The sequence below is a fragment of the Mixophyes fleayi genome, chromosome 1, assembly GCF_038048845.1.
Source record: "Mixophyes fleayi isolate aMixFle1 chromosome 1, aMixFle1.hap1, whole genome shotgun sequence".
NCBI lineage: Eukaryota > Metazoa > Chordata > Amphibia > Anura > Limnodynastidae > Mixophyes > Mixophyes fleayi.
In genome coordinates, this window is record NC_134402.1 from 160,360,907 (window position 1) to 160,386,123 (window position 25,217).

The following is a 25,217-nucleotide window of genomic DNA, read 5'->3' on the forward strand; positions in this document are numbered from 1 at the left end:
TGATTTGCAATAAAATGAGTGTTGACCAGTGTTATCTATATATTGTCTATGATTTCCATCACCCTCTGCACCACTAGCCCTGCCTTCCTAGCCCTATTTTCTTGAGCCCAGGCCTACTTGATGTTGGCCAATGCCATCACTTTCACTGTATCATAAGTAACTTTGTAAATAAATCTGCATTACCAAGTTATCTGTGTACTATTTATTTAATTAGTAGATGTCTGGTCTTTGGATTATTTTGTTTTTCATACATTATGTAATGTGTTATGGATCCTTGCTCTCTGTTTATTGTGTAAATGTACGATGCTGTGGACCTTTTGTGGTGCAATATAAAAAAAAAAAATAATAACACAATCGTAACTGGAGGTAGTTTCCATCTAAATAACTGGAACAATTTTTTTTTTTTTTTTGTGCTTTGGCTTCACAATTTTAGAGCTCATATCCACTGGGGTTTTTTTAAGTTTATAATTTAACGCTAGTGAAAAGCATATAAACAGGTTGGGCATTAGAAAGCACTGTTTATACCGTCACCATAGCTATTGCCATTTTTATTAGCCTTGCGTCACCGATTCTTTCCTTTTTTTGTAAACCATCTAGTTCTATTTTTTGGATTCACTGTGGGATAATGCATGAAGAATGCCTACAATGATCTTTTTAACGCTAGTCAAAACGCAAAAAATGTCAGTGGGTACGTGGCCTAAGAAAAATTACATTAATTTATACAATTCGTGTAACCCTAGAAAATATACCTAAATATTAGCACCTAGTTCTATCATATTTTCTATCGTGATAAGTGCACTTTGGTTATGGTTTGAGTTAAATGTAGATTCAGAAGTAATTGTTCAATTTTGTTTTTAATGATTATTACTTTTCCAAACATCTGTCATATTTTGATCACCACCAGACCCAATGCAAATTGGCTCCAATAGTAACTAGTGCAACAACTGCCATTAAATCCATTCTAGCCGGAACAATTAGTGATGTTTATACGGGTAGCCTAATTCAGGTTCACCATGCATTTAACACCCTGCATGGAAATTATGTGACATTGCAGGGATTACCGAATACAAATGCAGATATACTATACGACAGTCCTATATGGCTTCAGTGTGACACACAGCGTTCACTTTGAGCGCCATGTATAATCATTGTGCTGCCAAGAACCGCTCTGTCTGGTTTACTGGTTCCACTGCCAAACTTCCTGGCTGCCGTTTACAGGTCTAGGATTACAGTTGACAGTTGGTTGCGGCAGCACTCGTTATAAACTACACCATGGATTAAGCCAAAAGCCTTTCGCTTTATATAGATATATTTCCACAAGGAGTTAAGAATATTATTTAAAACTCTGATTAATAGGGAATTAGGGAATTGAACAAATAATAGCACTAAAACATGAATATTAATTTGTATGTTACTTGGTAGTACACTATGGGCCTCATATCAGATTTAGGAGCAAAAAAAAAAAAAAATCAGTAAATTTGCTCCTGGATTAACAATGTTGCAATACAATGGGTACAAATGTTTGTTTTTTTGGGGTTTTTTTGCATGTAGGGAAAATGCTGGTGACTTTTGCATGTAGTACTCAAATACTGGACAGCTTTATTTTTACACTGCAATTTAGAGTTGAGCTAGGACACGCCCCTCTCCCAACTCTAAATCTACCTGCACATTTTAAATTTTCCTAAAAGGCTTGGCAACTCATAATTCGTGATCGCATCCACAGAAGAAGCCCTAAACTATAATACTGGTTAAAGATCTGTCTGTGATTGTGGTGCTAGGTAGTCAAACAGGATATCTTCTATTATTACTTTGTGGAGTTTGTATGCTCTCCCTGTCTTTGCATGTGTTTCCTCTGGGTGCTCTGGTTTCCTCCCGCAGTCCAAGAACAGACTAGTAGGTTAGTTTTCTTCCAACAAAATGGACCGTAGTGTGCGTACTGTAGTAGGGAGCTTACAGAGCAAATTCCCATCAGGCAGGGACTGATGTGAATCACTACATAGTCTCTGTACTGCGTTGTGTAGTATGATCACAATATATAAATAAACTATGATAATTATTACTATTATTGATTTGCAACATATCACAGTGCTATGCGGTGCTGGACAGTGGCATACATAAAACAGTAACATACAATGTAGACAAAATAAATGCAGATGTGAAAACAATGGACAGGGAGGGCCCTGATCACAAGAGATCTTACAATCTAGTGGGAAAACGTCAGAGCCAAGACAAGATGAGCAATGGTAGTTCAGGGTAGAGCTTGGGATAGTTGTGAGGGTGTAACAGTGTGAGCAGTGTAAGAGTGAGTAGGGTTAGTAAGAATAAACTATTTTAGTATGACACATTACTTTTAACTGGACTTGGTCTCTCCATTATGTGTGAATATAAATGTACAGTCAATCAAATTAATAACACAGTATTTTATAGATGGGGGGTAGCACTGTGTAGATAGTTGTGACTGAAAGCAGAATGGACTTTTATGATATACATATCAAAGCTATTTGATATGTATATATCAGGGTATATATCAGGGTATAACACATTCTGCGAAGTTATTTGGAGACATTAAATGATTACATTAACCAAGCACATGTCAACATTAAAGTGTGTGTGTGTGTGTTATTTTTAGTCCTGATAAGAAGTATTAAGAACAAGCTCAAATAGTTTTTTCTCTTGGGGTGCCCGTCCATAAAGGAGAGTCCAGAAATTATTAATTTGAGGCTACTTCCCAATGTCACAAACTTGGTGGCACTGATACCAGCTCTTGAAGCTAAAAATCTGAGATAAAAATTGCCGTTTGGGAGTATTTCATGAATGAAAAGAACAAATGTGCTAATTGGATACATATCTACATCAACAATATGTCCCTGTCACAAATCCGCTTATTGTGAAACAAGTATGTCAGGTAATGTACACATAGTTTAACCTATGGGTGATATTTATTATTTACTAAGGCACCAAACTTTCTGAACTGATTTTTGAATGTGAGCTTGTTCGCATGCGTCCACCCAATCAAATGAGTAGTTTTTGTTTTGGTTTTATTTTGCTTAACCTGATTGTGGAGATGACGGAGAACACATCCAATTATCTGCTGGAAAGTCACGTGTCTTAGTATATATCAGTGCTTTAGTATGTGATCAGTGTAAAAATATATATTTTTTATTATTCATTTTACTTTTCAGCCTTCATTCCGGAATACTCATGTAAAAAAAAAAAACAACAATATCACATTGTTATCCAAACATGGCTTAATATGTATATAGAGAGATACATGACTATTAAAGCATATGGAATGCTGGTAGACTAATAATATAGATGTATTCTTGTGCTTACCTTCTACCTCCTCTTCATCACACACATGCTTCAGGAATGAAGCCCCTCTGTCCAAAACTGCCTCATCCTCCATCCTGTAGTAGTAAAAGAGAAAGAAAGAGTGCTCAGACCTCTCCTGAAGTGAGCTGCTTGACAAGCCCCTACACTTAGGCAAGTTAACCCGTGCACCGCTGTTCATATTATCTGAGGAGGCCTTCTCCTTATTCTGGTCTCCGGAAACTTAGACTGCCCTGTGATTAAGATGGCCAATGCAGCTGGAATCCAAGAGCATTAGTGCTGCTGACAGGTGTAACAAAAGCGTAATCCCATCCAGAAGACATTTATTCAGTTTTAGGTTGCGAATAAACAATTAGCAAATTCCATTTTGCCCAAAAAACTTGTGGTCCATGCATTGTTTACAGAGCAGATTCAGACATACTGCGGACATGACAGGTACACCAGCACACAGACATATAAACACACAAATACAAGGCTTACTCCAGTCTCTTAATGCTCTGCTTTGTGTCACATGCTGGGATGACAGAAAGCTGACATCTGAGGATTAGGCACAGTTATTCAAGCTACCAGTCAGAAAGGTGTAAGGCATCCATGGGCACCTGTCAACTATTTGTTATTATCGTTACAGATTTCAAATACAGCCAAAAGTCACAGAACACACTGATGATCTCACGTACAGATGTAAAATTGGACATGTAAGATTACAGGTGTTGAAATATTATGAATGTCATTTTTACAGGGACACCCTAAAAGCCATCTTGTACTTCTGTTTAAATATTAGAGCAATTGTAACAATTACCATTATCAACAGTGTTAATTTCACATAGGAAACATCTTTTCAAACATTAGCGACTACAAATGTTAAATATAAAGTGGCTTACAGTGGTTAGTATACGTTTAGGCTTATCTGCGGAAAAATACCAACTCATAACCAGATAGCCTCTCTTTACCAGGCAAAGTACTGTTTTCTGCCTTTAACATTGTACTTTTACTTTCTAGATGCACCAAGCTTAATGTAATTGGCACGCTTATACCAATTAAACAAATAATCAGATCAAATTGTGGTCCTAGTTTTCTGTTCCAAAATGATGGGGTGATAAGATAGTGATATTACCACAAATAGCATACCTGATAGCATAAAAGTTTTATTAGGTATCTTCAAAGTTGAAAAGAAGGAGGTTAATTTATTTACTTAGGTTGTGTGTGGGACATGAACAGAAATATGACACTTTGCCATGAGTAACTTCTGAATATTTTTCTTAGTAATCTGTGCTGCTCTGACAAATATTAACCCACATAGCAAATGTATTTGTTTTACTTTATTTACAAAATAATCATTATTAAGGGCATAAAATAAAGTGTACAAAATAGAAATATGTACATTCACATCAAGCTATGTAAACATTTTCTTTCTTTCCCCCTTTAATTGGTAATATAATTGAATTATGAAAAAATATAAGCATAGCATAGGAAATACACTACAATAGGATACAAGTGGAATTTCTCAGTGTACAATATCTCTGCTTATAACATCCCAGAGGATGATATTGTTATTAAATATATATGTCTACCTGGGAATTATTATTATTATTGTTTATTTAAAGGGTACCTTATAAGGTCAGTAGTGCCGTACAGAGGGCAAAAAAAAAACAGGTCATGATATAAGGAGGGGCTGTGCAGTGTAGATAGTGAGAACTGTAGGAAAGAGGGCCCTGCTCAATAGAGCTTACAATCTAAAGGTAAAGTAGCAGACAAACGGCTGATACATGGGGGTGAGCCAGTGTAAGGGGATCCGAGGACAATAAGCAAGAGAGGTAGAGATGGAGGATGAAAGAGAGCGAGGTATACTATATGGTGAAACGGTTAAGTGGAGGACTGGTATGCTTTTCTAAACAGGTGGGTTTTCAAGAACTGTTTGAAGCTATACAGACTAGGGGATAGACTGATAGCATGAAGGAGATCGTTAAAGTGGTGGGGGGCAGCACGGAAGAAATCTTGGATAAGGGAGTGGGATCTGATTTTACCAGAGGAAGTAGCAAAAAGGTGTCAGGGATTGGAGTACTGTGAAGAGATGTATGAGAGACTTAAAGAAGGATTGTTTAGCGAGGGAGAGGGAAGAACTGACGGATGAGAGGATGAACTTGAAATGCCAAGGAATGAGATTTTCTCCAGTGGTGGTTGGTGATACATGTGCATTTTTGAAGGAATATGGAGTGCAGTGGTTAGGGTTTAGATCGACGAAGGTGGACAAGTGAGGTGGGAGCAGCAGAGTCAAGAGCAGTGGTGTGGGTATAGCTGTAGAGAGAGGCCACCTGGTAGAGGAGGCCAGGGTGGAAAGAAGGGAGAGGAGAGTTTCAAGCGAAGAGTAGAAAAAAGCAGGATCAAGAGCATCAAGATTGCGTCTAGTAAGGGTTGATTGGGGTGTTTGGAGGGATGTAGGAGATGAAGAAAAAGTGAAGGAGAGAAGAGTGTGGTCAGAGAGTTGGAAGGGAGAGTTGGATAAGTGAGAAAGAGCACATTAATGGGAGAAGACAAAGTCAAGGGGGTGATTGAGACAGTGGGTGGGGGAACAGGTCCATTGTGAGAGGCCAAAGGAGGATGAAAGGGCAAAAATGTGATGGGCGCTCAGTCTGTGGAGTTGCCGATGGGGATGTTAAAGTCTCCTAGGATGATGGAGGGGAGGTCTGAGGAAAAGTAGTGGAGAAGCCAGACAGCAATATTATCAAGAAATTTGGGAAATTTGGAAGTGGGACCAGGGAGGTGGTAGATGACTAAGACACAGAGATGGATGTGGTAAAAGAGACCGCTAGAGTGGACTTCAAAGGAGGAGAATGAAAGGGAGGGCTCAGGGCAGATAGCATGAAAGGTACAATTGGTGGTTAGGAGGAGGCTCACCCCGCCGCCTGGGCAGTCCTCAGGTCTATGGGAATGCTGCAATGTCCACACTATGGGCATCCCAATGAGGAGGGCCCAGGTGGTGGTGGTTATTTGCTAATAATCAATGTACCAATGTATCAGTAACAGTGTTTCATCAGAATAGAACACTTGCAGTGGAGCAATGTTTGTCCCAGTGTCCTAAAACTTGACACCACTCTGTTACATTACATATTATGTAGATGAAACTATTATTTATTTACCTTCTGTAAAATGCAAATATGCCAAGGGCCGTTGCTGATTTCATAGTAAAAGTAAATAACTGACTCCTTAGTTTCCTTAACCGTAAACTACCTGCCCCATGACATTCAAAGGTGTTTTCTGGTGTTACACAACACACTACTATAATTGTTGTTCTTGTATCAATATTTATACGTCAGTGCTATCTGTGCCACTTCCTTTAAAGAGCTGTAATCTTTCCACAACGTTATTGTTAGGATTTCACAGAAAACTCAAACACTGCACAGATTTACTTATAATAACAAACTACAAGCTGACAGCCCAGATTTGCCTGAAAAGCCATCTAACACGGGAGTTAGTGTGGACAATACACTTAGCTATTTAAAAGAATAGATAGTGGGCCTTATGTAGAGTTACACACATCCAGTGGTAGTCGTGTTTGTGATTGCCACAATGCCGACAATCTCAACCACGACAAAGTAACACCGATTACAATAATCCCGATAGGCAGGAAATCTAGACTAAAAAAGACACACAACATCCCTGACAAGACTGCTATACATACTTTACACATGGAGAAAATCCCAGCACTTGCAAATGACTTTTATTAGAATGGCAATAGTGACATTTCCGGATTTAAAGTGGCAACGCCAGGAACGCCGCCTCTATAATCTAATGTAAGGTGTAGGTTTAGTGTTACGATTAGAGTAAGTGTTAGGGTAAGGGTTACAATTACAATTAGGATAAAGGATACATTATAGATGCGGCGGGTCCTGACATTGCTGCTTTAAATCCGGAAATGTCATTATGGAAGGGGCCCCAAGAAGTTGCTGTAGTGGGGCCAACAATTCAAAATTCCTCTTGGTGGCCCTGGTTATGTGAGCATTACCATAACATATATAAACTGGTCTTTTTCAGCATGATGGTCATCTGTTCTCGTCCATTGCATATGTGGTATTTGTTAGTCATGAAAACAACATTTGCTACAGGTATAGGACACCAGCAAATAGCTTTTTTATCAACATTTGCTTCACTCCTTAATGATTAGGGATTTTATAGTGCGTAGTCCCTTGGCTTCAGCATTGAGACATTCCTTTAAACAGATGTAAGGAAAGCTACAGGAGCTTACAATAAAAATATTCATAATAAAAGTAATATAAGGCAAATACAGATCACTGAGATCTTTAATAAAATTGACGTCATCAATGTCGCACTTACTGCTTTTATTAACACACTTTAAAGTCTATCATTGGCTTTTATTATTTACATTGGATTAAGAAAAGAACATATTGCACTAGTCTTCATATACCTGTAAATCACAATTTGTACATAACCAAAATACCTGTGCACCCAGCACCTCACTACAAATACATGCTTCTAATCAGCTTACACTAAACTCTAATTCTCCAGCAGTAAGCAGTGATTCACCAGAGATGAGAGACTCTGTGACATTAACCACTTACTACCTTGATTCGAGTTCTTGCAGTGATTATTTATGCAAAAGGAAAATACAAAGCACAATTATTATTATTATTATTATTATTATTATGGACCTAAAACCATTTGGAAAAGATTACCCTTAATAAATTGTTTAACTGCCAGTTAGCAGTGGATCAGTTTTCCTGGATGCGAATGAACTAGTAAGTTGAAATTTAAAACAAGTGTTGACAAATTTCTACAAGAGTAAGAAGCCAGAGACAAAAGTTAGGAGCCAGCGAAAAAAACTATTTCAAGAGGAAAATTAGCTACCTGAGCTACCTCTCAGGTGGCTCCCAAGCCATCCAGGCAGCAACAGCGTCAGCAGCTAGGAGTAACAGAACAGAGCAGGCTAGATAGTTCTAGGAACAGTGGTGCCCATAGCCACCAATCAGATTCTAGCTATCATTTATCTAGTACATTCTAGTAAATGATAGCTAGAATCTGATTGGTTGCTATGGGCTACACTTCTACTTTTTCTATTTGGAAGGTTTGATAAATCTACCCCTTATTCTAACAAGATGAGACTAAGAGCTCCACAGTACAATTTGTGAGTGATAGTTTGGCAGTGAAACAGAGTGCAGCTGATTCATTCTTATTGGCCGACAGATTGTCTGTCCCAGTAGTGCCTCCACCCGCAGTCATATACCAGTCCAGAGACAAGAAAACTGTAGCGGAACAAGGTGTGGCCTGGCACTCTGGCACTCCCTGTATATCGAGAACCAGAGAACTGGTGCATGGATTGTGCCAAGTTCTGTACTAATGGCTATTTAATATAAACATCTCAGAAAATGCTCTCCCTCCCCTTGCACACAATGACGTTGAACATTTAAAAATAATGATAGTTCCATCTTCAAAATGCTCATGTTAGCCAGTAGTGAGCAAGATGCTAACGAGTGGACAAAAGTGGTGCATGTGCATGACCTTTCACTTGTTTCCAAAAGTACTGTGTGTCAAGTTCACGTAATAATATATCCACAAAGCATTGAAAAAAATATACAGAAAACATAAATCTGTACATATAATTAGGGCTCCAACATTTGGGATCCAGTTCATTTGGGCACCATGACATTTTTAGCTCTAGTTTATTTTAGCTCCAATGCAGTTGTACTTTAAGTCATTTAAGAACCTGGGGCCTGATTCATTAAGGATCTTAAATGAAGAGGTATCTTATTTCAGTCTCCTGGACAAAACCATGTTACAATGCAAGGGGTGCAAACTAGTTTTCTGTTTTTCACATAAGTTAAATACTGACTGTTTTTTCATGTAGCACACAAATATCAACTTTAAATTTCAGTGTACAAATGAGGTATCAAGTATTTGTGTGCTACATGAAACAGTATTTAACTTCTGTGCAAAACAGAAAACTAGTTTGCACCCCTTGCATTGTAACATGGTTTTGTCCAGGAGACTGAAATAAGATACCTCTTCATTTAAGATCCTTAATGAATCAGGCCCCTTGTCATTTGGGCACCAATTCATTTTGCTCTGCAGTTAGAGATCTGGGATATGCTTTGTGAGTTGGGGTACGGGATTTGGTTTAGGTACTGTGGTTGAACATTTGGGAGTGGGAGCAGGAATTGGGGACTGGTAATAAGGATCTGTGCTAGGGACTGTGGTATTTGTAGCTGGCCCACTTTCTGCCATACCAGCACATGGATTTCATTATATTCACCTCTATATATACTGTATATACTCTTAAAGAATGTTGATTTCTATAATTAGCTTAAATTCTTCAAATACAGCCTAGAGATTTCACTTTCCTAAGCAATGGGAGAAAATAATGTAATGGTAATTAGAGAAGATGAATAATGCAGCAGGTAAAGATGCATAAAAATGGTAGGTTCACATTTATTAAGGAGGATGTCTACAGTGTCACAAAATACATTCAAAATATTTCTTATCTGTGTTAAATAAGACATTGTTCACTTGTTTCAGCTGCTGTCATACACACTTTGACCTAGCATCAGCGTAGTTATAATCTAAACCAAAGCTGAAGTTATACACTTAATTCAGGAACAACATAGATTTCCATTAATAGAACAGGAAGGAAGCAGCATGACATGTGTATTAAAGTCTTCATTTATGTCCAGGATTCAAATAGTGGAGAATTACACTTAATATGACATGTGGCTAATGTTAATACAGCCAAGAAAGCATTATACGCAGCAAACGTCAAGACAGTAATCAACAAACTATTAAATAATCCTGCTACTAAAGTGCAGAATAAGTCATTGAGGAGATAATATGTAATAAATATGTATGTTTTTATTTTATATTTTTATTATTATCCTTTTTCCTCCCTTGCTTAGAGAATAAATTATATAATCCATGTGCCTCTTTACTCAGCTTGGGTGATTCTGCCAGTCTGCATTTGCTGCTCCTTTGCACCCCTCAATTGCGCTCTATCAGTCCCATAGCACTCTTTTGATCATCGAAGCGGTGCTTCATTGCCAGCGTTATGTCTGACTTATATTTCAATAAAAGGGTTTTTTTAGTGACCTGGAGACACAGTGGTTATTACATGTTCTTTTATTACAGAACATCAGAAACCACATTACACAGATCTACAACTATATACAGCACAAAATAAGATCCGGTGTTACACATACAGTAAGAGAAAATACATACACCACACTAGTATCTGTAGTATTATCACTAGGCCGTTACTGATTATTTTATAATATCTGACCACAGGAACTGCCTTGTCAGGATTCTATAAAGTCAGGTGTGCTGTCTATAAAATATTATAGCAAGGTCTGATACATTTCTTTGTTCCATTTGGGCATATATTTATCACAGGCAAAATAATATATTTATAATATATTAAACCTCTTTTCACAACAGGTTCTGTTTATAAAGATCTGTTAAAAACTCAGTGCTCATTTATACACCTGGGATTATGTGATTCCATAGAAGTCATTTCAGCACAGAGCTGGTTATACCTAGGGGGCCCCATCTCCCTAGTTAATCCTGCCCAGTGCTGACCGGCCTAGGGTTGGTTTGGCAGTATGGCAGGGGGCCTCCACGCTGCAGGTTTCCCTGCTATAGTGCTACCCAGCCATGGCTGGCAAAGAGCTGACAATCAGAGCTGAGTACAGTTGTCTTTGCTCTCACCACAAACAGTATAAAATCATCCGATTTGAAACACAGCCAGCCGCTCCCTATAAGCAAAAGCTGAGATTGCAGAACTAATGTAAAGCATTTTATTTTTTACAATTAGTTCCAGATATTCAGTGTTTGAAGCTTGACATACTATATATGATTTATAATAAATCATTTTAGTCACAATAATGTGGTAATTGTAATGAACAGATTTCGCAACAGAGAATTCAATGGGAAAAACACATGACCATCTCAGCTGATCTTTCTATCTCTTCTTGTACCTCTATCTCTCAATGACTTGCAAATTTCTTTTAGGAGTATAAAAGTAACTATAAATATCGGAAGAAAAAACAGGACTCATCTATTTGCAACCAACATGATGTGAAGTGCATCTTATAAATATAAAAAAGCTCTGGTGTACAGTGGTATACATAATAAATCTGGTATATTTGGTTAATTATGATCAGAGCCTATGGAAGGGGCATCAAAAAGTGTCTCTATAGGGGTCCCTTTCATAGGCTCCGAAGGGGACGTGGTCACACCAGGTTGGTGGCTCCTCCCCACTAAATGGCAGCTAAGGGCCCGCTACTTTGTACCTGCTCCCCACCCTTCTTGGAGCCCATGATTATGATACACTTTTAATGCACCGCAACAATCTGCAATAAATAAAGAGATTTATATTTTAAAGGACAACAATAGATATGTCTTTGTAATATGAAGGACAATTGATTATCAGTTTAACACAATTTAAAACGTAGTAAATCAATTATCTAGATAAGGCTCTTGAGCTGTGGCTGATAAAACATGCACTTTATACTGATCAACACCAGAAAAGAATACCAGCAGTGTTAACCTATATTAATCAATTATTACACTTTTGTAACTTCATAATGCTTGTGGCTGACAATACAGCACAAAACATTACACGTAAGTAGTGATATTGTAGGTCAAGGCCATGCAACGCTGGGAGAGGCAACCATGGTTTACATGTAAGGGATTAGGGAAAGGTAAGGGGTAAAAGTAAAATAGAGGACTGACTTTATCTTTTATTTATAGGGCGCTATAAATGGACCGCAAAGTTGTACAGGGAGCAAACAAGAAAACAGTACATGGTATTACAGGACAATACAGTAAACAAATAACAATACAAAGCTCAACACAGCTAATAATAGACTAAATGGGCAATGGGGTGCAAGGGGTATATTCTGTGGCCATGAGCGTGCGCACGACTAACAGGATCAGGGCTACTGGTAGAGGTGCAAAGAGGAGTGGAGTCAAGGGGAGGAGAGCCCAAGATGGAGGTGTGTAGTGTAGCTGGTGACCAGAAGTCATAGGTGATGAAAAGAGGAGGAACAGGAGAGAAGAGGGCCCTGCTCATGAGAGCTTACAATCTAAAGGGTATATATATTGGATGATGTAACCATGTAAAGGTGAAAGCAACATTATTTTTGTTTGCATGTAAGCATGATAGATTTTAGATACTGATCATGTCAATACGAACACAAATGGGCTCATTCAGATTTTGACAAATGTCAATAATATCTTCATATATAGATTTTTAAATATAGTTGACTTGCATTCCCTTTCTCCTGGAGAGGCGGATAAGCAAGTGTAGTACAGCAAGATTGAGACAGAATTATATGTGGATGTCTACCCAGATACACCTCTTAGGAACCATATCTCACAGAGGTACTGTAGGGCTGATGCAACAACATATGATGATGATGATGATGATGATGATGATGATGATGATGATGATGAATATAAAAAACTATCTAGCCACTTCTGATTAGCTGATTGCAAATGGACCCCTCCAGCTTATAGTATTTAAACTAATAACATTGCAGCTATATTATATGAAATTGCGATCATGTATTCACGTTACCTAATTGACATTTTTAGGAAGATTCTCGTTGATTTTTAAATGGGCAAACAAAAGACATGGAGGAGTTTGTATTTACTTACATTTTATATTACTTTATATTACAAATGTGACTTTAATAACAAATGCATTTATTAATAACACTGCCAAGACTATTCTCTCTTGTTTATATAACACTGCATTACATTACAATATTGTGACCAAATAACACAAATGTCTACACTATTATGAGATGTAAGTATACACCCTTGATAAGTCTGATTGACGCCTGTGTGAATACTACGGTTTTTGAACTGGATGCATCTTGAGTTGCCTCCAACTCAATATTATAAAGTAAGTCCGCTTTATTTGTGTGCATCTTCATTTATGTACATTCAGAGCTCAAATGCATCCATCTCCAATCAACCTGAAGAACACACCAAGAGTATATCAATGAATGGGCAGCACGGTGGCGAAGTGGTTAGCACATCTGCCTCACAGTGCTGGGGTCATGAGTTCAATTCCCGATCATGGCCTTGTCTGTGTGGAGTTTGTATGTTCTCCCTGTGTTTGCGTGGGTTTCCTCTGGGTACTCCAGTTTCCTCCCACACTCCAAAAATATACTTGTAGGTTAATTGGCTGCTATCAAAAAAATTGACCCTAGTCTGTCTGTGTGTGTGTGTATGTTAGGGAATTTAGACTGTAAGCTCCAATGGGGCAGGGACTGATGTGAATGCGTTCTCTGTACAGCGCTGCGGAATCAGTGGCGCTATATAAATAAATGGTGATGATGATAAATGGTGATGAATGTAGCAGCCTACTGAATGGCTACCCAACAACTAATACAACATATATGTTAGTTCAGCATGTTGGCATTCGTTCCACAGAAGCTGCAGAGTTGATGTTAATCACGGCATATTTGAGGACTGGTTTCAACAAACCTAATGTAATAGGAGTATGGTCTTAGAATGCATTATAGCACCTGTCTGTCAGGTTTTCTTTAAAAATAGTGGTTGGAGGGTTTGCAAATGACAGAAAGTTACAGGATAAGTGGTCAGCAATGGTGGAGGCCAACTGAACTGAAATCGTTATTTAAATTATGTACAACATATATAGCTGCTTGCCAAATTCTGTTTTGGCAAACTGTCCCATAAAATAGGGAATGCGCCTACTTTGGAGATTGCGCATGGTGCAAACAGTATGAAAACCCCTTCAAAATCCAGCTTACTAGCACTTTAGAACAACCCCCCCCCACCTCCTAAAATACTATTCCTTGATCTGGTATAATTTAAACTAACCATGAAAGTGAAGGGTCATCTGGATTTTATTTAATGTATTTATCGTTTGTATGTTTGAATGTTTTTAATAATTGTGTATTTGGGCGCCTATCTAGCGCTAACATAAATCCAATGCATCTGGTTGGTACAAAAGCTGCTATTACCAGCACTTCCTGAGCACCTATAAAAACATTTATTGGGCCACAATCCGAGGGCCAGGATTGTTCCCATCTCTTATACAAAGTGGCTTGGACAATATTTCGGTCTGTACTTTTCCTTCAAAGAAACCATGATTTGTAAGCATTTTTAATTTCTTTGCTACTACAATTACTACGATTGGCTGTAAAACTTCTTTTAACAAAGTACAATTGCGTAAGGAGTTCTATCTTATCACAAGCAACAAGCTGAAACTAAAGATAGTCATGCCAGGCCTGCATTATCTATTTTGTGCTCTTTAATGTAGACTGGAAATTACCACTCTGGCACAGGCACTCGGGCTTTGATTTAAATTGAAATACAGCACATGAAACTCCTTTCTAGTACGGTAAAAAAAAAAATGTCAGTTTTATTTCTTCATTCTTCTTAAAAATCGATACCATCAAGTTACTGTGAGAATGACAAAATGAAAACGAAGGTGGCCTGGGAATAGTGATTGATGGTCTATACCATATTTATGCATATTGTGTATGCTATTATAATAAACTTTGTAATTATAGAACATTAACCATCACCCATTGCAACACAAGTTTATAACTGGGAGTGCACTTCATACGTTTTTAGGATTCTGTCAAATGCAGAATCTCTTTGCAACAGATTAGGTTGAATGGCAAATTCAACTCTAATTTGCACATTAAAGTTAAGAATTAGGGGGCGTATTTTAAATTGAACGCAAATTGAATTTTTGGCATATATAATATGGTTCTTTACTTCTAGGCAAGCGCACAAAGCACCAATTCCAAAACTAGTAGTTTGTGCATGTACTCTGATGTAAAAAAGCGTATTATATGCCGAGAGCGAATTTTACGCTCAATTTAACACTTACACCAATCCTGACATTTGAAAATGGGAAATGGATTGTGCATAAGGGAAGGGCATCGATGTGCGCTTGGATTGTTTTAAAAAGAACAGAGGAGCGTAGTGTTTTGGTAGAGGTATTCTTAAAGTTTGGGCACTGTCCCTTATAAAAAGCACTTACAGGCTTAGAGCATAATGACAATTGCTTTTACTGGGGTCCAGGTTGTTATGGCAAACAGCACATCAACGATAAGTAAAATATTCATTATATAAATTAAACTCCATCCAAAACTATTTTTTTTCTTTTAAGGTGGCGTCCTCCTTAAGCCTAGCCCTTACAATCTACTTGCCCTCCGAGGTTTTTCTAAAAGTGAGAACTTCCATAATAGCATGCAATTATACCATTTACGCGCCCCTCCCATTGAAAAAAAACCATATTAAATACAATGACATTATTACTAGTTTCAGTAAATACTGACCAGATTAAAATACATAATTATGAATGTGAATTATTTTAACCATGTCTGTGATAATTACTATCGAACACAGTTACGGTACTAAAGATATGTACATGCATTATAAAATTATGCAATCTTACTTGTGTTATGCACCTAGAATCATGAACAGCGAATAAAGCAACACTGATCCCAAGCTGATCAAAAATATAGAATCCTAATTTATGACCAAATGTCAAAGGACGTTCTTTGGACAAGTGATATAATAATTTTGTTTTCCTCAGTTGCATGGGCTGGAAACATGATTAGAAAAGGATGTACGGTAGAAAATAGTTTTACTAAGTAGAGAATTCTTTACTTTCCTACTAAACTTATAGTAAGAGCTGGACTCATTTTATGAAAGTTACTATACCTACTGGTGGATATACAGAACCACTAGGGGGCACTGCGGCACTCAAGCAATTGGAGACCATGAACACTGCATTAGTCAGGTAAGAAGAATTTGGGCATATAGACATGGAAATCACCAGTTTAAGTCATTATAAAAAAAGAATTCCACTAGAAATGCACTAGTATTCATATAGATCAAACTGCTGAGAGTTGACAAATTGAGGTGAATGGGGAATGCTCTTCCCCTTTTCCAGTGAAGTGCTTACACTTAGGAAACACTGCATGCAGCATCTTAAGAGCATAAGTGCTCCCGTGTGGGTGGGAGTAAGTGTTCCCAATTCACCTCAATTTATCAACGCAAAGCGGTTTGAGAACTACGAAGGATAACACTTTTTAGCTGGAATGCGCCAGCGTTCAAAGGGTCTGTACAACAGATAATTAGGTTAGGTTATTAAAAAAATATATATTATACACTGCACTTACGCTGTACAATATTGTGAATTTCCAGCCATGAAAGCTCCTGTTTTTAGAATAATAACAGATCGTCTGTCATAACCATCAAAGGATAATGTCTTAAGGCTAATCCATGGGTAGCAGACAGTACAATAGATATAGCAGTATCACTGAGCACACATTAACAGAACATATATTTAGCAGGTTACCTCAAACTGAGCATGCCAAGGATTGTCTGTAATTATTCTTTGACCATACCAGGACTTTGTAAAATTAATAATCACAGGTTTACAAAAAGCAAGTATCTCACATTTGGAGTAGAGGCCTAGTGACAACTGCTATTGTCTATATGGACTCAAAGAACCCTGTAAGGTCTAAAGGTTTCTGTGACAGGAGAAAAAAATATCACCTGTTTGTTTGACTTTCTACAAAACCTCCTAAAGAAAGTTATTGATATTAGTATGCCATTATAAATATCCCATTTTGTAATGCGCTACTGAACACGCAGGTGCTAAATAAATAAATAATATATATATAATATATATATATATATATATATATATATATATATATATATATATATATACACACACATACATACACACACCGATTAGCCACAACAGTAAAACCACCTGCCTAATATTGTGTAAGTCCCCCTCATGCCGCCAAAACAGCTCTGACCCGTTGAGGCATTGACTTCACAAGACCTCTGAAGGTGTCATGTGGTATCTGGCATCAAGACATTAGCAGCAGACCCTTTAAGTTCATTACATTGTGAGGTGTGGCCTCGATCTGTTTGAGATATGGGGAATTTGGAGGTCAAGTCACACTTTGAACTCTTTGTCAAGTTCTTCAAACCATTTTTGAACAATTTTTGCAGTGCTGCATGGCGCATTATCCTGCTGAAAGAGGACATTGCAATCAGGGAATATTGTAGCCATGAAGGGGTGTATCTGGTCTGCCTTAATGTTTAGGTAGGTGGTGCACGTCAAAGTAACATCCAAATGAATGCCAGGACCCAAGGTTTCCCAGCAGAACATTTCCCAGAGAATCACACTGTCTCTGCCGTCTCACCTTCTTCCCATAGTGCATCCTGGAGCCATCTCCCACCCAGGTAAATGAAGCACACACACCTTTCCACATGATGTAAAAGAAAATGTGATTCATCAGACCTGGCCACCTTCTTCCATTGCTCCATGGTCCAGTTCTAGTGCTCACATGCCCATTGTAGTCTCTTTTGGCATTGGTCAGGGATCAACATGTGCACTCTGACCGCTCTATGGCTACGCAGCAAGCTGCAATGCACTGTGTGTTCTGATATCTTTCTATCATAGCCAGCATTAACTTTTTCAGCACTTTGTGCTACAAGCTCTTCTCTGTGGGATTGGACCAGACGGGCTATCCCCATGCGCATCAATGAGCCTTGGGCACCCATGGCCCTGTTGCTTGTTCGCCAGTGGTCCTTCCTTGGACCACTTTTGGTAGGTACTAACAACGGCATACCGGGAACACCCCACAAGACCTGCCTTTTTGTAGATGCTCTTACTCAGTCATCTAGTTATCACAATTTGGTCCTTGTCAAAGGCGCTCAGATCCTTATGCTTGATCATTTTTTTCTGCTTCCAATACATGAACTTCAAGAGTTCAATTGCTGCCTATCATATCCCACCCCTTGACAAGTGCCATTGTAAAGAGATAATCAATGTTATTCACTTCACTTGTCAGTGGTTTTATTGTTGTGGCTTACCAGTGTGTATATATAAACTAAAAAATAGACTAATGCAGAATTAAAGGATTTTGCCTACATCCTGAAATTCCAGGTATGGAAATAGTATATACAGGCTAAGTTAAGACAATATTTAGTTGAATACATGCAAACAAAGAGGACATTCTAAATAGCTCTCTGTGAATTCCAATCTTTACACATAGGTTTCCAGCAATTCCACAGCTGAATACGTAGCTGCAAAGGAATCAGTGTACACACATATACGGGCCTTATTTATAGCTATAAGTAAATCCAGGTTGACTACACTGGCATCAACTGTATATTGAACTTTTATGCCATACCACCACTTCTCCTACTGCTTTGCACTGCTCTGATTGTACTATCAAATTCCTTTCACTTATGTTTTCCATACCATCACTTCTAAATATATATATATATATATATATATATATATATATATATATATATATATATATATAAAAAATTTACCTGTAATTTACAAGTTTACCTGTGGAACACGTTTCATTTGAGGAGGAAATTAATTGTGTAGGGTAATGGCAGAGTAAAATGGCTGACAAAGCTATGGAATGTTCTGTGCAAAAGAAGTGTGACTTGGGGTGTGGCTTCAGCAACCAAAGGATTGGGGTCTATGAGCTCCAATTATGTAAATCTGGCTAATTTGCTTTACATTACAGCCAACACTACAAACTAAGATAGAAACTAATTTATGTTGGCTTCAGTAGAACATAGAATCCAGGCAGAATATTAACATATGACTCAATGCTGCAACATGTAACTTGGATTCTATATAGTATTTAAGACAAAAGGAATATTTTTTAAAAAATTTTGCATTATGTTACCTTCTCAAATGCAAAAAACAAATCGCAATTAAGGAAATAATCCAACAATTAAATGGGGCTATATGTGTATAGATAACCTGTTTTTGCATTCCCAAAAAATGACTAAACAAAGATTAGACTTAAGAAATGACATGATGTCAGCTGGTTTCAGTTCCACCTTAGACTAAACAATAGATGTTTTAGCTCATTGTAAGGCTTTTAGACCCTGAGGATTAAACCACATTTTGCATTTATTGTGACATCCGAAATCTGGTTTGGGTAACACAGCATCATAGATCTGCTATTTATGAGGCTGATCATGCTATGTACACATCATTCTCTATTGCAAGACTATATCTAAATGTACAGGATAAAAACCTTAAGCAAAATTAAATGTCATTGAGGTGTATACCATGGTACTGGGTAGGGTATGCTATTCGAACTGAAAAACAAACATGATGCAACTGAACAGTGAAAATTTGCATGACTATGCCTCTGCATTTAGTTATTTGCCCCACTGTGATAAATCTGTCCTGATGGTGCTGTATACCCACAGTCTCTTTTGCACTGTGTTAAAAACTTCACATGTAGCACAAAAGTGTAGTCAGATCAAAACTCTGCTCACTTCTCTGTTTGTACTTCCCCCAACATTACTATACACTTTTCCCGATTCCCTTCACAGAACTGGTGACTTCAACCTCATAAAGTGTTATTTCACTCAGGAAAGAAAGGGGGCGACATCGATGCCTTCACATGAAGTGTTATATTTGTGAAATTTATATTATTAAATGAAATTAAGTGCTCTGGAACTATCCAGTCAAGTTATCTTGTACGCCTTGTATGTATGTGCATTAACAATCATGCTAATACTGGCAAGCAGATTTTAATTCAACCCATTTTCCCCATGTAAAATAAGGCATGCATCAAGTTTTCACTATCTCTGCCAGTTCATTTAATAACAGTATCTTGTGCATAGTTTTTAGAGTTCAGTCAAATTGAAAATATAATGAATTATGTTTATTCAGTTCATTTACAGTCATCTCTAACTAAATTGTTCCAAATTATAGAAAAATATTTGACAAATCAAAATTCTCACTTTTTTTTGGCCATTAGCACCTTTAAAAATCAACTCACACGCCATGGTGTAAATTATTTGTATATTATAGCTTACTTGAAAATATATATAACAAAAAATAAAAAACACAAAACCACTGTGTAACAGTTGTATTACTAAAGTACTAAAACTATACAAGTGCCACTTAGAAAAAGGACTCTACCCCCCTGTCATTCAGGTATCACTTGACATGGTGGGTGAGTTCCTCCACTGTACTCCACTGCACATTTTCAGTAGCCCTTCACCCCAGTTCCCCTCCTCTGCTTGCATGCTGCCCACTTCATTTATGGTGTCATTAAACAGCTGGTTAGGCTTTTGGAATGAGGGCGGGCATGTGGTGGGGGTGGGGGGGTTGTTCCTTTTAAGATAACCCAATCTCTGGACTGACAGCTGGGTGGTGTTTATGTTTCAAGTGGAACCCATATAATTACCTTATTCATATGTCTGCATGACGTTAGGTATCTTCTGGGCAGGTGTTACTATTCATGAATGAGAGAATGACTACTATGAACTGTCAGATACATGCTTACTGTGCACCTAAGAACTTTCCATGATATCACCAAAATTAGAAGAATTCTATGCTTGTGATTGGCTCTAAAAGAGAACATGAGATTAATGTCATAGGATCTACAGAGTCTACAAAAATGTCTAAAGTATTTTTGCAGGATGTGGAAAGGAGAGAGAGGGGAGAGAGAGGGAGAGGGAGAGGGGAGAGAGAGAGGGAGAGGGGAGAGAGAGAGGGAGAGGGGAGAGAGAGAGGGAGAGGGGAGAGAGAGAGGGAGAGGGGAGAGAGAGAGGGAGAGGGAGAGACTGTTCTATAGGTAATTATATCTATGATATGGTGTGTTAATGAATGTGCCTTGTAAAGATGAAAAATCTGCAATGTTACATAGCCTCAGAGTGCCTTCACGACCATTTCAGAGGCACAATGTTGGAAATTAATCGGCCTCTTAGAGTCTTACAAATTCTTAGATACTTTATACCTTAAATTTTGGAAAAACTATAATAGTAACAATAATAATTATTACTCTTATTATAACTGTATACTTGCCAACAATTTAAAATAACTTCCAGGTAGACTTTGCTGAGTAGGTGAATATAAACATGTTATAAGAGGCTCCCCAATCATAGCATTTTGACTGGCAGTAATGCCACAAGAGTAGGTAATGTTTGCATCTTAAAATTAGGAACCAAAGTTGTTTTCCTAGCACAGCTTCCTGTCAGCAATAAGTCTAAACAGAAACAATCCACAATGCACAGTGAATGATGATTGGCTTTAATAGGCTCTGAATGTGCCACACAATGCTATGACAGGGCTTTCCAGCATTAACATCAAAAACAGGGGGAAAAAATCTATGTCACGTCTGTCAGAATAAAGTGTCATCATCATAATGTCACAAAAAAAAATGCTGAAAAGATTTTAACAAGCTAAATCTTGTTATTTTCTGCTGACGTCTGGATGCTGGGGCTACAAGAACAGACGTCTGTCAGCATCAATAACGCTGAAATAAAGACACATGGCATAATTACAAAAACAATTAAAGAGATTTGAGGGTACAAGATGCACCAATAATTAACACTATAACCTTTGACAAATGCTGTATCTTGTATGTGTTGTATGTCTAATATACGGCAAAAAATTCATTACACTATAAGATGATTAGATTTTAAACATAACTGATTAGATGAAAATTGCTTTTGCTGTTTGGAGGATGCCATGTTTACACATATGACCATTCGTCAAGGATTTTCACCAACGTTAATTATAGAACAAAGTATGGGTGGAAATATTTATGACAGATATTGAGTGTTTTGAGACACTCCCGCCTCTGACTGAGTCAGTTAGAGGCAATTACAGAACTAATAGAGTTGAATTGGTACATATAGCACGGTTCATCTTTTAATGCACAGTTATGGTAAACCATACTGGTGAAGTGGACTAATGTAAACAAGGTAAAATACTATTAGGACCACATGTATCCTTAAAAATATTGGTCAATGACAAAACTAGAATTGAATAACTATTTGAAATGTTTAAAGATACAAGAATGATTCTCTAAAAATTTCATCAGAAGTGGTACCCAACAATAATATTATATAAAGCTCCACACAAGAGAAATGTAAGGGTTAAAGGTGGAAGAAAACAACTTCCAATTAATAAAAAAGGTCAAAAGCCAATTAGACAACTACAATCGATTCAAATATGCACAAAATATCTACAATTTCAGAGTTATCAGTTTTGTGCCATTTGTATATTATAAATGGTGGGTACGATTACCAGACAGGCAAATGTTTGCCATATGGAGCCCTTAATTATCTGGGAATTAATCTCTCATACCTCACAGAGAGTAAATGTTCTCATGGGATCCATACAGACACTGAGCTCCCTAGATACAATAATACAATGCAATCCGGCAAATCTACACAGTTCAATAATACATATATATTCACCAAACAGCCACGACACTAAAATCAGGTGCCTAATATTGTGTAGGTCCCCTTCATACCGCCAAAACAGCTCTGACCCGTCGAGGTATGGACTACACAAGACCTCTGAAGGTGTCCTGTGATATCTGGCACCAAGACATTTGCAGCAGATCCTTTAAGTCCTGTAGGTTATGAGGTGGGGCCTCCATGGCTCGGACTCGTTTTTCCAGCACATCGGACAGATGCTCGATCGTATTTCAGATCTGGGGAATTTGGAGGCCAAGACACCTTGAACTCTTTGTCATGTTCCTTAAACAATTCCTGGAGTGTCTCATGGCGCATTACCCTGCTGGAAGAGGCCAATGTCATCAGGGAATACCGTTGCCATGAAGGGGTGTACTTGGTATGTAACAATGTTTACATGTGACATCCACATGAATGCCAGGACCCAAGGTTTCCTAGCAGAACATTGCCCAGAGCATCACACTGCCTCTGTCTGCATGCCTTCTTCCCGTAGTGCATCCTGGTGCCATCTCTTTCTCAGGTAAACGACATACACGGACGCAGCCGTCCACATGATGTAGAAGAAAAAGTGATTCATCAGACCAGGCCACCTTCTTCCATTGATCATTGGTGCAGTTCTGGCACTCACATGCTCATTGTAGGCACTTTCAGCAGTGGACAGGGGTCAGCATGGGCACTCTGACCGGTCTGCAGCTATGCAGCAAGCTGCAATTCACTCTGTGTTTTGACACATTTCTATCATAGCCAGCATTAACTTTTTCATCAATTTGTGCTACAGTTGTTCTTCTGTGGGATTAGACCAGATAGGCTAGGCTAGGCTTCGCTGCCCACTCGCATCAATGAGTCTTGGGCGTCCAATACCCTGTCACTGGTTGTCCTTCCTTGGACCACTTTTGGTATGTATTAACTACTGCATATCGGGAACACCCCACAAGACCTGTTTTTGGACATGCTCTAACCCAGTCATCAAGCCATCACAACTTGGCCCTTGTCAAATTCACTCAGATCCTTATGCATGCCCATCTTTCCTGCTTCCAACATATCAACTTCAAGAACTGACTGTTCACTTGCTGTTTAATATATTCCACCCCTTGACAGGTGCCATTGTAACAAAATAATCAATGTTATTTACTTCACTTGTCAGTGCTTTTAATGTTGTGGCTGATCGGTGTATATCTTAAGATCCAGCACATTATGCAATTCAGCAGACTTCATATATTTATCAAGCAATGAAGTTTCCACTTCATAAAATTGAATAGGATACAAGATAAGCTTTTTTGTTTCCAGATGGACCTGGAACTGTCCCAGTAAGTACAATCACAACTGATTTCAATTGTATGACTGAAATGCAATAACTTCAGGAATGTTTCTTCCTAAAAAACTTTGCAGGGAGTGTGACCAAAGTATAACTTACCTACTGGGTTTATAAAACTACAGGTATCTACTGATAAGAATCAGCTTCTCACGTCACACTAAACAAACAAACTGACTACAGGATATACGGATTCATCAAACTTATTTATTACTCCCAGGCATAACCTTCAGGTTACAAAGAAGGTTGTGTCATAGTGCCTGCTACATACTATATGGAAAATTAGTTTACAAATAAGAAATGGATGCAATATTCTGCAGAATATATTAAGACAATAAATATTATTGCAAACCTTGAAAACTGTTTAATAATGGCCCACACACTATCACATGACATACGGGCCTTCTCACCTCTTTGACCGTTTTACCCAGTTTGTTTATTAGTTTACTATGTTTGTCCCCAATTGTAAAGCACTACGGAATATATTGGCGCTATATAAATAAATGATGATGATGATATAACTTCTACTACGATTTACATGAGAATATTACATGTCCGAGATCTGGTGCTCTTTGCACTGTTTACAGGCATTAAAATTGGGTCCTGAGAGTTCAAAAATCATTTCTATTTACCTCTAATGCTAAATATTCATCCAACCAAACCCTAATAAGATCAACAAATTTGCATCTTTCTATAAAGTTGATATACATTTTGAAAAATCCTAAGTCCTAGTAGTGTTCAACTGAGCAAACCCAGGTTGGCAAGGTGATTTTCCTTTTCAATTGGCCCATAAATATTAAACCCTTTTAGGCATAGCACTCTCCCCTACCTCAGTAGAATAAACACCTATAAATGTAAAGCAATCATCTTGTAGATCAAGAAAGAACTGAATGCTCAGCAAAGTCTTAGCACAAATTCTTGGCCCATTGTAACTTAGCGGAGATGTATAGCTTTCCACAATTGCAGTACCTTATGTCAATGACCCCTCTCTTGTCACAAATATATGAATGTATAACTAAATTCATATAGAACAGTAAACAGACAGCACCAGTATAATCAAGTTGTAATAAACAGCCCACAGAGGTGGAGTCAATTTACCTAACCTTAAATTCTACAACATAGCCTGCTAGCTCAGACATGCAATAGAGTGGATTAAAATAAAGCCCCTCTCTACTTCAGCTATGTACTCCACACACCCCAGAATAAAATCGAAAGACTATTTTGTTGACAATCCTTTTATTAACACCACATGCAGAGCATGGACGATTGTTAGGCGATACAAGACCATAAACAACAACCA

At 37.9% G+C, this 25,217-nt stretch overlaps 1 protein-coding gene across 7 annotated transcripts in view; it reads right to left on the bottom strand.

The window, feature by feature from the left end:
• SLC4A4 (solute carrier family 4 member 4) overlaps positions 1-25,217 on the bottom strand; it is a 192,196-nt gene that overhangs the window by 159,218 nt on the left and 7,761 nt on the right. For all 7 annotated transcript variants that reach the window (XM_075202433.1, XM_075202423.1, XM_075202397.1 and 4 more), the window contains exon 2: positions 3,334-3,407. In XM_075202433.1, the coding sequence (XP_075058534.1) occupies positions 3,334-3,407 (74 nt within the window). The remainder of the gene's footprint in view (positions 1-3,333; positions 3,408-25,217) is intronic.